This window comes from Meriones unguiculatus, chromosome 2, assembly GCF_030254825.1.
Source record: "Meriones unguiculatus strain TT.TT164.6M chromosome 2, Bangor_MerUng_6.1, whole genome shotgun sequence".
Classification (NCBI taxonomy): Eukaryota; Metazoa; Chordata; class Mammalia; order Rodentia; family Muridae; genus Meriones; species Meriones unguiculatus.
Window position 1 is genome coordinate 97,462,450 of NC_083350.1, and position 14,509 is coordinate 97,476,958.

Genomic DNA, 14,509 nt, shown 5'->3' on the forward strand with positions numbered 1-14,509 from the left:
AAGTAAAATAGAAAGTATATTCCGCTGACATCCTCATTCCTGCTGGGAGCACGTGAGGGCAAGGGTCATGCTGTGATAAAGCGTGGTTCTGCCGGTCATTGAGAGCCTATTAGATGCCCATTTACACAAATTCCTGGGAGCTGCAGCCTGACCTCAGCACCCCTCATGTGGTCTGGGTTACCATAGCAAAATTCCACCCTGGGTGGCGTCTGGGGCTGCTTTCCCTGGTAGTCTACACACTAACTTACTCTTAAGGAGATCTAACCCTTTCCCTCTGCGCTGCGGCCCACATGTCTCTCTGGTTTATTTTCAGATATGAGTTAGTAACAGTTTGTGCTTTGGGAAGTTTCTCTTCATCGCTGTTTATGTATTATTTATATTCTTGGGTATTTCTCATGCTTAAAAATGTATTGCTTATATGTTTATCTGAGATAACCATTTTTTTTTTGTCCACTTTAAATCATCCTTGTAGCATTTGTAATTTGTATGGTTCTCCAGGTGCTCTCTGTCGGCATTTTTGAACCTCTTTTGTGTGCCTTTGTGGTGTGGTTTCTATTGTAGGGCAGTTAGATACACTGTTTCCTCACTATAGCTTTACACTTGTAACTATAAGAATTTCTTTTCTGTTTTGCTCACCACTGAATCACCTTTAGGTTAGAAGAATGAATGACATATAAGGTGATACTTAACCATATTTTATAAATAAATTAATTAGTTAATTAACCATCAGGAAGATATGAAGTCAGGGTATGATGCCAGCTGGGCCAGGTAGAGGAACAAAGAAGAAACAATGATAAGAGGAAATTTCATTAAGAGACTGTAACAACAGCTACTGCCTATGGACTCTTCAGGCATGCCAGGAAGAGAGCGAGTTTTTAAAGGCAGTGGCTGTGCCTTTCCATTCAGCAATGCAAAGGAAATGGTAATAACAGCGCTATTGTGCTGAGTATATGCATCGAGTATTTACCATTGGCAAAGTGTGCGCCAATTGTGTTACATACAACTCGAGTCTCAGAACATGTGGTCTCACGGTATGAACATGGGAGCTCCTTGATGAAAATATGTGAATACTTAGCCGAGGAAATGTGCCAAAGGTCAAGTGATTTAGTACATTACAAGCCCCAGAACAGTGCCTACATATACCAATCACCTGATGTGTATTATCTACCTAGCCATCTGGCTATCATCCTTGCCATCATTATCTCCATTATCATCTCATCTTTCTCCTCATCAGCATTATCTCTACTTTGTAACTGAAGAGGCTGAAGCCCAGAGACATGATTTAACTTAGGACAAGCAGAAAAACAATTCCTGGGATTGAATTTGAGACATTTGCCTCCAGAGTCTCAACCTACCTATGATGGCAAGACTCCCCTATCAAAGGCTTCCAAGGCCTTGAAATCCTTAGGAACCCACACTGCATCGTGCTCTGTGACAACTTAATCTACCACTTCATTAGCATCATTTACTAAATTTCATAAGCCAGATCGCAACTAGAGCCTCAACACATGCGATCTCAATATATGAATATCAGGGCTACTTGCCAGTCAGTCGAAAGGGTCCGTAAACAAAGGGCCCATCAGAAACTGTCTAAATCCATTTCATGTGACAATCATGTCAATATTTTTGGAAGCTTTCCTAAAACTTCAGAGCTAAGCCCAGTACTGGCTTATGATCTTATATAAAAATGTATTCTAAAGGACAATAATGTCATGATCCCAGGTGTAGGGTACAGGACTGATTCAGATTGTCCATACCAGCAAACTATTTGCCTCATGCAGGCTCTGAGAGGAGTTCTTTCCCAGCTGAAGATAGTTTAATTCTGAGGACTCTGAGAGGGACTAAAGGCCAGAGCCCAGAGAGTGTTGGGGAGCCCAGAGAAAGAAGAAGGCTGCTGGTGCCCCCCACCCTGCTTTTGATTGCTGTCAATACAGTTTGATGAGAAGAAGTTGGAGATATCATGAAATGAAGATTGGAATTTCCACAAGGAACCTGACGACCCTAACCAGCAGGAAGTACTTTTAAAACTATTATATTTATGTTTCTTAGGCCTCTTTTTCCCTTTTCTACCCCAAATCCTTTCTAATACCCCAATACCTGGTAGGAGAGAAAGAAGGTTAGTGGGGAGAGGGCACAGAGTTCTGTTTAGCTACTTCTTTCTCTTTGACTGCCACCATAAAAACTATTGGCCACAGGATTATACTAGGTGCTATATAGTGTTTGGGCTACTCTAAGTCCTTTCCACAAGGGAAGGACATTGAACACAACTTTTTCCAGTTTCCCTTGCAAAGCTCTTCCATAGAGATGCCTTTAGGAGTCGGCGTAGAACAGAAGAGAGGCTATATCTGTGCTCCTGTTGTTCCTACTGTCAAGCAGGGGGTACAACTGTGCCACGGCAATGGCTTCCCACACCTCTGTCTTCTACCCTGCGGCTGAGTAGCAAGAGCTCCAGCAGACCAGTACTGCAGCAACGCTCTGAGCACACTCCTCGAGGCCAGTGTAGCACCTGTGGTGGCTCTCTCAACTGGGCCTGCATTTGTTCCCTTCTGCTTGAAAGGTTAGGTTCTGTTTTATTTCATTGGGTTCCAACTGCTGTCTTGGGGGACTTGATTGTTTTGCCAAGAAGTAGAGAGCCTAGATCTGAGGCATGCTGACTGACTCTAAAGCCCAGCATCTTTGTGAAGAATATCAGAGAGTGAAATCAGCTTTGCATCCTGGGAGGTCATATGCCAAGAGTTGCAGGTTGTGGGGACAGGGTTGGCTGAGCTGTTAGACCTTCCTGGAACAGGTTTTTGTTGGACTCTTTTGCATCCTTTTGTGTGCTCCTCTCGTTTCCTTGTCCTTTGTCCTTCCCTGTTGATTAAGCGAGGGCACGTTTCACTCATTTTCTTATGAGAACACATAAGACCTCAAGTCAGACTATTATTGACTTTTCAGTCACCTAAGCCCAAACTCCCAAATCCCAAACAGTGTATGACATATAGTATACTCCTGTGACCAATAGTTTTTGTGGTGGCAATCAAAGAGAAAGGATGGAGGCACGCTGGTACCTTGAGAGGTTCATGCACTCTGTTCCTTTCATGTTCCCATTTCCAGACTGAATTCTAGAGATGAGTTGAGGGTTGACAGAAACACAGTCTCATCTGGGATCCCACAACAGAGGGGTTCCTGCAGGCTCAGGGTTCCCTGTGTCCAGCCTGGCATGAAGCAGGTCAACACTTTCATGGTTTCTTGGTATATCTGGGTATTCCAGCACAGGCCCTACAGCAACAGCAGGAGTCCACCCTTGACCCAAAAGAAATGCACAGATAGGGTCGGAGGTGGAGGAGGAATGCATTCAGCACCCCAGGATGTCGCTAGATCTTCTTAATGGTGACTGGAGAGCAGCTCCAACATCACCCCAAAATACTGAGGATCGACCCCACCACAAAGCCACCCAGTCACTCTGCAACACTGTTTGGTACCTGACCACAACTCAGCAGGTGTAAGAGGAATGATCCTAAATCAGATGAAGTAAGTTCAGGGACTCGACGTTAAATTAAATTAAATCAGACAAAGAGGCTCCATTTCCTGCTCACATGGACTATAGGTGTTAAACACTCTCACTATGCTTGACGTTGGTGGTTCTACTTCTGGCCTCATCGCTGGTTGAGAAAGGGTGCTAGCAGGCTACAAAATATAACTTGGTCTTCACTTTCCTGCCTGCTTATGTACTAAGTTCAGTAGAAGGAGGCCACGGCCACTCTTTACACGTGTGCATACGTGGTGTGTCTGCAGAGTGGAACAGTTGCAACAGAGACTGCTGTGGTGAAGATCTTAAAATGTTTGTAATCTGACCGCTAGTGGGTGGCCCTCTGGGCTGTCTATGTCACTTGCATGCTTGTCATTTGCTGGCACCATTGGGAACAAAGTTTCAAACCAAAAATCAATAGGAAAAAAACAACTCTGCCTTACTCTGCTCTTAAAAACATACCTATACCAAAATCCTACTTCCTGTGTGAGTCTCAAAACCTCAGGTCCCCTCTGACCACTTCCTCTGTGCCTTGCTAGCTGCAGCCCTGTGCTTTCCTGTAGGCTCCATGCCTCTGACTTAGCTTCTGCATACTATAAAGTCCTTTCCTTTCCTGAATGTCATTTAGGTGAATGCTCCTAGTGATTTTCCTTGGTCCCCTAGTCTCCCTGTAGTGATTCTGCCATGCCCCCAAATTCCTAGGTCTTTTTAACTTGAGTTTACTTATAAAGTGAACTTTTCCAAAGTTCTGACTATTGGTGTTTGATCCATGGGCTAAGAAAATACTGACACCTCAGTATCTAAATGAAGCATTTGGCTTTCTTCCTTTGGCCACTGTATTAACATTATCACTGCATTGATCATCAGTATTAACTGAGCAAACAGCCCAGGAGTAGGATGGCCATTTAGTAGGCAAGCAATGCCTAGCACCTCAGCCTGGAGGTCACTCATGCAAGGGGTATGGAGTTAGATTTACAAGCTATAGTTTTGAAGCTGGACCCCCCAACCCCACCTCCACCCCCATTTCCCTTATCAGCTATGAAGTCTTGGGTGGGTTCATTAGCATTTTGTGTTTCAGTTTGCTCATCTACAAAATAAGGTATATGGCATGAACATTAAAGAACCTTATTATGGAAGTATGTTAAATAGATCCCACACTCAGCACTGGCCTCTTGAAGCCACATGGCTTCAGTCTGATATACTATGCAAGTTCCTCCCTTTCTTTTCTTTTTCTTTTCCTCTTATTGAAAATAGCTCCCTCTGTTACATTATTCACCAGATTACTGTTTCCTCTGTCTCTAATCCTCCCAGTGTCTCCCTACCTTCCTTCCCATCGGGATTCACTCCCTTTCTGTCTCTCATTAGAAAACAAACAGGCTTCTAAGGGATAATGATAAAATAAGACAAAATAAAATAAAATAAGACGAAACAAAAACTAACACATAATAATTAGACAGAACAAACAAAAAGAAGGAAAAGAGCCCAAGAGAAGGCACCAGAAACAGAGACCTACTCAGGAATCCCATAAAAACACTGAAGTGGAAGCCATACTATAAGCCCAGCATATCTGGGGCAAACCGTGCTGGCCCTGTGCTTGCTGCTTCCATCTCTGTGAGTTCATCTGGGGTTTGCTCACGTTGAGACAGTGGCTCTTGTTTGCTTGGTGTCCTCCATCCCCTCTGGCTCTGACACTCTTTCTGCATCCTTTTCCTTGGGGTTCCTGGAGCTGGCAGGAGAGGGATTTGCTGGTATCCCCCTCTTTCAGATGTACATGCGATGCCCATCTCCCACAGTTACTGGGGAAGGCTAGAGAGAATCGGCCTGTAGTTGGCACTGTAACATACAGCTTAAATAGTATTATGTTGGGATTTTTCCTTTGATACAGACTTCTAAAGTAGACTATGAATGTTCTTTTCTTTTTTTCTCTCTCTTCAGGCAGGAAACATGGCCTAGACTGGAAATTTGTGCCTTTCCAGCCAGATTTCCAGGCCTCATTTTTATGTATGGAGCTGACCATCTGCTGACCTAAGGGAGAGAGTGCTCCCCGGGTTCTCTGTTGCTATCAATGCTGATCTGCCTTGTGAGCCCTCTTGGGTACCTTTTAGATATCACCTATACCCATGTTTTAAAAATTGAGCAGTAAGGGCTTATGAGATCAAAGATTCTTAGGTTTCGGTTTCAGAAATTCTCAATCCATAGGCCTGGAGTGGGACCCCAAATATGAATTTCCTAGAAACCTTCCCATGATGGCTTACGCTTCTATGTCACTCTTTACGACTGGATACAAAGACTCTAATAGGAATAATAAAAGACTCCCCAAGTTTTCACTTCTTGTGAATTTAGTACATTGTACTAATTCTTTTACCCATTTTAAATTTAATTTTATTTCTATATGCCTTTCACACTTATTTTATTGAGGGGCCACACACACATGCTATGTAGGGAGATAAGAAAAATTTCAGCAGTCAGTTCTCTCTTTACACCATATGGGTCCCAGGGATCAGGACATCAGCCTGGTTGACAAGCATTTTTAACTCCACAGCCATCTCACTAGCCCCATATTAAATTTATGATTGCACGTTATTTTTATAATAGTCTTTTAAAACTAAGGAAGCTTCTCTGGATCATCTCTATGGCCATCTTGTCCTGACATTTAAACTAATAGACCTCAGAGTTTGTTTGTGCCGGGGTCTCGTTAAAATTATCAAGAGCAGTGAGAAAACAGCAAAGCTAAACTTAATATTCGTGATATGCCCCAGCCCAGGCTAACTGGTGCTCTAAACGAACCAAGATGGGGCTTGGACAACAACCGGGGAGTTATGGCGCATGGAGTAGGCTCACCAAACCCAAGAGGCTTTGCTAACAGTTCCAACAACAAAAACACGTAATTGACGCACTTTATGTTTCATTGGGATGTTTTTGTAGGGGTTTTTGTGTACACTTAATTTATAAATTTGGTTACTTTCTTGCATATAAACCCAGTTCAAGAAATTGTAGCACTGAAACAGCAGAATCTTACTAAGATGGAAACAATCAGAAGGCCTCACCTTTGCAGCCCTCGCAGGTGAGCGCGTTGTAGTGGTACCCAGAGGCCCTGTCTCCACAGACAACACACAGCTCGTCGCCTTTTATTCTTCCCACTGACGATGTGGCCAATCGGGGCTTCTTCGTCACAGGCGTTTCTGACACCTCAGTCTCTCCCTGGTACACAGTCTCGGCAGGCATTCGCCTAAGTTCATAGATTCCAGGAGAATACCAGTCTTCCGGTTGCTGGGGGTAGAAACCCAGGTTGGAATAATAGGCTGATGAGGAAATCTGTGGCTGAACTTGCGGAAATTGGACATTGTTGTATGGCGAGTATGATTCCAAATCCAGATTCTGCCCCAGAGGACCCGCCGCGTGTTCTGTCAGCACACCTGAACAGAAGGGTCAATAAAACTGGAATTAACCTTATCATTCTAAGGTCATTCTAGAAGTTATGTCAGATCTAATATTGAAATGGAAATTTATTTAAATACAAACTGTGAACATATATAAACGCAAAAACTGCAAAACACTTAACTATATAAATTTAATTTTTAAAAGACGTTTATCTGTAAATATATCTAATATCTTTGTATGTGTGCTTACATATATAGAAATAGAGATAAAAACATTTAAATAATAAATCATAACCTTGGGGACGCAATGTGCAACACAGAGGACCCATGAATGGTGTGTTGCTAACATGTAATGAGCTCTTGAAAACTTAGAACACCCTGGGGAGAAAGGATAAAAGGCAAAGACAGTTTTTAAAAAGTGTTTCATAAGCCCACAAAAATATTTCCCTTTGCCAATAGGCTTAAGTTAAATCTATAATATACTCATTTTTATCCTCAAATTATGAAGATTTTAAGTGTTTATAATAGACACTGTTGGGAAAACGAATACTGGCAGAGGGCAATTCGTTAGAGTCTTCCATCATCTAACGACTAATAGCTAGCATTAATTTTTACAGTGCCAGAAATTTTTATTTTAGAAATACATCTAATTCTACGTGAAAGGAACTTCCATAGAAATAAAGGCATTCATTTTTAGCACCTTGGAAGAACCAGAAGCTGGAAACGTACTCCATCCATGGAATGGTTGAAGAAAAACGTGCAGTATTTGTACACAACTCCTTAAATGTGTAACAATAATAACAGTGACAATATGGAGGGTTAATATCTTGCCCAGCTATTATTTTCAGAAAGTAAACTGTAGAAAAATGTGTATATTTTTGAATAAAAATATTTGTGTGTGTTTGTGTCTTGTAGGCCAGGCAACTTCCTTTGTGGTGTTAACAAGCTAAATGCTGGTGAGAGTGGAAGGTGATATTACACTATTTTCTGGGGTAAAAAACTACATAATCATTTTACTGTTTGAGTTGGGTTTTTTGTTTGTTTGTTTGTTTGTTTGTTTGTTTTGTCAAGTGAATGTTGCTTTAATTACTATAGCATAGAAGAGAGCTTTTGAACAAAAGAATGCACTGCCTAACTGGGTTAGTCTACCTGGATTCAAATCTATGTTCTGGTACTTAATCTCTTTGTGCAGATGAGAATTTTCTTAAAATCCACAGTTTTCTCTTTACATAAAAGGAATAGTAATGTCTACCAGTAACAACTGAGTTGTTGTAAGGATTAAATGAGATAAGGCATGCCAAGAACTGTGTTAAATGACACTGAAGTGTCCAAAAATTACAGATGACATTAAAACAGGGATTATAATTATTACTAAAAGCATTATTATTAAATAAGATGCTTAAATAAAACCTCTAGGTAATAAAAATTAGCGGTTAATGAAAATGCTTCTATTTTTGGAAACATAAGCTATGCTCTTTAGAAAACAAAATGGTTGAATTATGCAAAATTCTTTTTAAAAAGACATAAATTAAAGATAAGGTGGTGTAAGTGAATCTGATTCTTTATCACATTGTCAGGCAGCCCTGGTCACAGTTCTGGCCTCCTTTCTGAGTGTAGAACTTGAAGCAAATAAACCGCTGATTCTCAATGTTCACACCTTGACTGGAGATGGAAGCTTCTGGATAAACGGTTCTGTTGATGGAAAGCGCTCAGAATCGAATGTGTCTTAGAATTCAGATGTTTTTGGGTCTTAGGGGTTTGGGGGAGAGGGCTCAATGGGTAAGGTGTTTGCCTCACAGGGAAGAGGACATGAGTTCAGATCCTCTGCATCGTATAATCAGCGGCTCTCAACCTTGCTAATGCTTCCCTCCTTTAATGCAGCTCCCCATGTGGTGACCCCGACCATAAAGTCATTTCACTGCTACCTCCTAACTGTGATTTTGCTGCTCTATGAATCATAATGTAAATATGTGATATTCGACCCCTGTGGGAGTCACAACCTTTAGGCTGAAACTACTGCTCTGTAAAGCCCTGGTGGCCCACGCTTGTAATGCCAGCACTTGCCAAGGACCAGCCTGTCCCACTGGAATGGTGCAACCCCAGTTCAAGGAGAGAATGATGATGATGATGGGTGGAGGGATGGAATGTCTTCCTCTCTGGCACCTAACTTCACTCTCTGGCCTTCTGCATGGACACATTATATAATTGATAAAATAAATAAACAAATAAAATTTAGAACCCTGGATTAGGCAAGGGCCTGGGCTCAATCCCCAGAACTGCTGAAAGAGAAAAAAATATTTCATTTAGAGCTCAGAACATGGTGCCGTGGAATTCATGCCCCTGGGGAGAAATCAGTGCATGCTGTGTTATGAAGCAAGCTCGGCAATGCTCTCCTCAGGGAGATTTTGTGAATATTCACACAAAGCAGAATAAACACTTTATTTATTTAATCAAAGTTTCACATCCTTCAGCTCAGGAATGGCACAAAAAAAAATCTGACTAAACTTAAAAACCAATGGTTTCCAGTGGTTTGGGAATTTGGAATTGGACTTAGAATTTGGAAATTGGAATTTGGAATCTGGATCTGTGTACCATACCTCTAAAATATTCTTCAAGGCACTCAAATGGTTGATGTTTTTGTCATTATTACTAGAGGCACAATTTTTTTTATGAATCTCTTCTCAATACTGAGCATTTGCATATTCATGGTGTTCCTTGCCGCAGTAGGATGAGGTACTGTTACTCCTCCGAGAGCAGTCATCTCCTGGGCCGCTTTGCACCTCAGAGCACAGTGCTGTCTCTACAGCTGCCCAGAATGCCGCTGCTGAAGCTCCTCCTTGCTCCTACCCCGCTAGGTGGCTGGGACTTTGGAGTCTGACCTCAAGGCCCTTGCATGGGGTCACCCTACTCTCTGGAATGATGCCAAATGTGAGATGTTTCAACGAAGCACGAGGCAGTGGCTGTCTCCTCCTCTGCTCCCTGTACTTGAGCCGGTAACCTCTGCTCGCACATCACATCCGAACAGGCCTGCAAGGCTCAGCGGGCACGGCCCTCTCTCTTCCTGCCACTCTTTCCCCACGTGCCAGCTCTTCTGTTTCTTGGCTCTCTTGCTGCTTCCAGTCTTAGGACTTTTCCTTCATGCTTCGTGAGCCTGGGCCCTTCCTCATCTCTCCCAGAGCTCATTGCCCTTCACTTGACTGCAGATTTCTCTGTAAGGACTGCTTTGCTTGGGTTGTTTTCTCTGACTCTAAATCTTAAGAGTCGTGTTTCTTCTGCGATCAGACCAGATCGCGGCGTCCGGGATGATATGCAGTCGTGCATACCAGCGCCTGGGGAGGCAGAGGCAGGTGGGTCTCTGTGAGTTCCAGGCGAGCCTGGTCTACAGAGCATATTCCCGGGCAGCCAAGGCTACAAAGAGAAACCCTGTATGGGGGGGGGGGGGGGGCGGGGAGAGTTACGGCTTTGTGTTTAATTAAACAGTGCCTGCAAACCATTACTTACTAACCTGCTGGACTCTCTCTTCGCTCATCTATAAAGGATATATAGGACCTTTTAGTCTTTTCTCTCTAAAAACCTCATAAGCATGAGACTTCTCTATGCATACTAGAATTCAGAACTTTTCTACAACGGCAAAGCAGAATATCTTCAAATATTGAGAACACTTTCTACACCGACCTGGGAAATGGCTGAGAAAAATCGCACAATATACAGCATCTGTGCGAACATCAATTTCCTCCCTTTCGTGCCCACCTTGTCTGTATGAGCCAGAAAACAATAACCAGTGCATCTGACAAAAATGATTTGGTAAAGCCACTTTTGTTTTAGGAGTACAAAATAGAAGAATAAGGTAAAAAGTTATTATAGATGAAATGTAAGCAAAATCGCAATCCATTTCTTAATCAAATATGGCTAAAACTCTGGAACAAAATAAGATGTAAAAGAACAGGAAAGTTACACTCTGAGTTTTACTCTGGCCTTGATTTTGTCTTCTGACATGTTCTCTCAATTCTCACTCCACCCCAAGCCCAGCTTTCTATCACCTCAGGTTAGGAAAGTCAAGCAACTAGTACAAGGTCAAGGAACCAATTAGCAACAGAATCTGGATTCTGTAGAATCTGGGGAAATGGTTAACTTTTTCTCCTCACATGACAGCTTGAGGCCTCTGAGCATTAGTTATTTCAGGGAAACAAAGATCTCCATAATCAAGAAGCAGCAGAGTCTGAAATCAGGTCAGTTAATGGTATCAACATCATATCATTCCCTGGAACCATCTAAATTAAAACATAAAGTGAGGTGGGAGAGATCCCCAGCACTCGTGTGCCTGCCACACAGGCATGAGAACCTACATTCCCCCAAACCACGTCAAAAGCCAGGTGGGCTCCAGGCTTCTTGATTTTGTGTTGTTGGTAAGAGTCGAGAAGGAACCTTCAAGGTCACTGGCCAGGCAGCCTGCTTGACAAGTACCAGGCCAGTGAGAGACCGTCACAAGAAAACCACAAAGAACCAAACAAAACAAGCGACAATACCTAAAGAACAACACCCGAGGCTGACCTCTGGCCTCCACATGTGCTCATGCACACCCACGCACACGCACATACACGTGTGCACACATAAATACACATAAGTATAAAACTTTCCCAAGGTTATAGTAATATTATGCTAAAAAAAAGTAACACATGGCAAAATACGAGACTAGTATACAACGACTCGAATTAATGATTCTGTTCTCAAAGCTTCTCCACTTCCAGCGTTTCACAGTTGGCTGCACACAGCACAGAGTGGTAAGTATACAGACGTGCGAGATGCAGACTCGCACAGCTGACTTTCTCTACAAGGCTGGGCCAGGGCACCTTCTACTACAGAAGTGACTATGAGGTCCGCCCCTGCACTTTATGTGTTACAGTCTCCCTGGACGACAAACCCCGCTCTGGCCTTGCTATCTCATTAGGTAATTCTTGCTTTAAAGTACAGTTGTTAAGAAAAAGGGTTGATGCTGAAGATTTCAGAAAAAAATCTCGACTTCAGTGATAATTAATTGGTAATCATTCACACACAGTCTGTTCTAATGACATAAGCATTGGGACACTTATTTCATCGTGTATATTGGACACTTGCTATTTGGCACACATTGTCTAGGCTTCAAGGACACGACCATGAACAAGATAGGTAGAAAATGCTCAGCCTTTCTTCTGTGTCTCTGTTGGAGAATAGAGATGTCGCGGACAGGACATAAGCGACTAAATCATTAGAGAAGCATTGATTTACACGATTGGAGAAGATGTAGGGGGGGAAGTGGACCAACTATAATTTACAGTGTCAGAATTCGAATCCTTTGGGCAGGAAACCCCGTGAGAGTTTAGGAGAAGGTCTTCAGTAGGGACACATGGATAATCTGCAGGCAGGCCTGAGAACTCCCGGAAAGCCTGCTTCTGGATAGGGGCCCCTGGCTTTCCATAGACGTTCATCCACGGGAGGCTTTCTGAGATGAAAGAAGGATTCTGTGCTTATAATATGACAGCCATTAACCACGTGAGAATGTTGGCCAGTTGAGATGCAATCAGTAACACCAAGGAAAAGAGTGCTAAACGTATAAATAATTCTCAGTAATGAAAATTTTAAATTAAATAACCCTGTGTGGCCAGTGACTGTCATAGTCAACAGTACAGCTCTAGGGGTTTTGTGACAGGGGCTAGGCTGACATATTAATGGTGGTTCCCTCTCACAATTTCAGTTTGAGTCAGTGCCTGGTGCAAATTATCCCATTTTTTCCTGTTTTTTATTTCTTTGTTCTCTGTTTTTGTTTACCTCTGACACACACCAAGCACAGCAACTGTTCACTGCATATTTGCGGGATTGAAGTGAGTGGAACCTTGCTTTAACCTATTCCTTATTTCCTAAGCCATGGCTCCTAAGCCACACAGCATGGCCTCATTTGTGAAGCTGTTTGCCATTCCTGGCGCCAGGCTGTGGGTGTTTCTCCTGGCTGTGTCAGCTGATGACCTCCGTGAGGCCTGTCCCAGTTCCCCCAGGTAGAACAAATCTCTCCTAACCTCTGTACACACTTCTACTCCAGCACTTATCAGAAGCATGAACAATCATCCATATTTGTTCACAGCCTTATCTTCCATGCAAAACCTGAGGTGGTAATGAGAAACTGGTTTGAAGTGCACGGATCTGGACTCAATTCACCAGTGAATTGCTAAATGGATGAAGTTGGGGAAGACATTGAACTTCTTTTAGGTTCTGTTTCTGCCTCCATAAAGCTGGAGTAATGTGCTGTAACGTCAGAGGCTGCAACAGGGCAGGCCTAGGACCAGGAATGCAAATTGCACTCTCCACAGAGAGCAAGCATTCAGTACATTCTGTTTTGCTCCTGCTGTGGTTAGTCTGTGAACTCTCTGAGTGAAATATTAGATTGTATTTCCTTTTCTATTATTTCTGGCACTAGACACAGTCCCTGCACATAATAGACGTCAAATAAATGTGTGTTAACTAGAAGGGGGTGGAAAATTTGCTTTCCAAACCATGTAAGTAATGTCTGTTTCTAAATACAGCGCCAGCCCCTTTGAAATACTACTCCTAAGGAAAATGGGATGCTGCCAAGCGTATGGTCAAAAGTATGCACATCATTGTAATTATCAGAGAATAATCAGTGTTCAATTTTTGGTGGAAATTTTAGAATATGAGTTTTGTTTTGAGAGAAACATTAAGATAATATTTACATTATACTGTTTTTTTATAATAAAGTATTTCTTAATTCAGAAAAACAAAAACCCTAAGCCTAAATCTCAGTTTCATTTGTCTTATTTACCAGAAAACACTGGAAGAAATATGCTATACAACCCGTTCATTAAATTGGTATTTCTTCTTTTTCTGGTAATCACTTCTTACTACATGCCATGGTCTGCAATGAATTTTTCATCATGACCCTTATGCATACTTACACACATGTTATTGAACCAAAATTTTACAAAACAAATTTGTCTTTGCTTCTGGGCAGGTGTGTCCATATTGTCTATACTGCACTCTGGTTTTTAATGCTGGTCCCAAGCCGCTGAACAAGCGTCAGAATTCAATGAGACTCAAGTTCCGTATTAAACAAACAGCCTTACAGAGCACACTTTAATGTTCTTCAAGCACTCACTGATGTTAACGGTAACATTTGACTGACTTGAAAGGACAGCACAGGCCTATTATCCTGATAAGATACTGATGTGCTTAGAACAACAAATATCAACCCATCACAACCTCCCATCCCCGGCCTTCTCAAGTTGTCTGGGCCTCCCTCTGACAGAGATCTATAGCCTTAACAAAAAAGTCCCATATTTCCTCGGTATGGTAGGAGAGTCCACGTGAAGACAGCTGTGAGTAGGGTCCTACCTTTAGCAGGCTTCACACTCATCATGTCCGACACAAGTCCTGGTAGCCGGTGGCTGTGGTGAAGATTAATCTGAATTGGACTTTCTAAGCCCTGAAACTGCATCACCATTCTTAGCTTCCTCACAGCAACTGAGGAGGAGACCAGGTAAGAAGTGACAGGGGCCAGAGGTTGGTGTGGTTTACTGATTAACTCCATCACTGAGCGGAATATTTGTAAATGTTTATGAGAAAAGTCCTC

General features: G+C 42.5%; 1 protein-coding gene across 5 annotated transcripts in view; it reads right to left on the minus strand.

Moving 5' to 3' along the window:
* Nr1h4 (nuclear receptor subfamily 1 group H member 4) overlaps positions 1-14,509 on the minus strand; it is a 71,635-nt gene that overhangs the window by 34,180 nt on the left and 22,946 nt on the right. For 3 of the 5 annotated variants that reach the window (XM_021645702.2, XM_021645701.2, XM_021645703.2), the window contains exon 4: positions 6,559-6,927. In XM_021645702.2, the coding sequence (XP_021501377.1) occupies positions 6,559-6,927 (369 nt within the window). Of the gene's footprint in view, positions 1-6,558; positions 6,928-14,271; positions 14,427-14,509 lie in introns of those variants that run through there. The other 2 variants (XM_021645700.2, XM_021645699.2) reach the window with 1 other exon arrangement.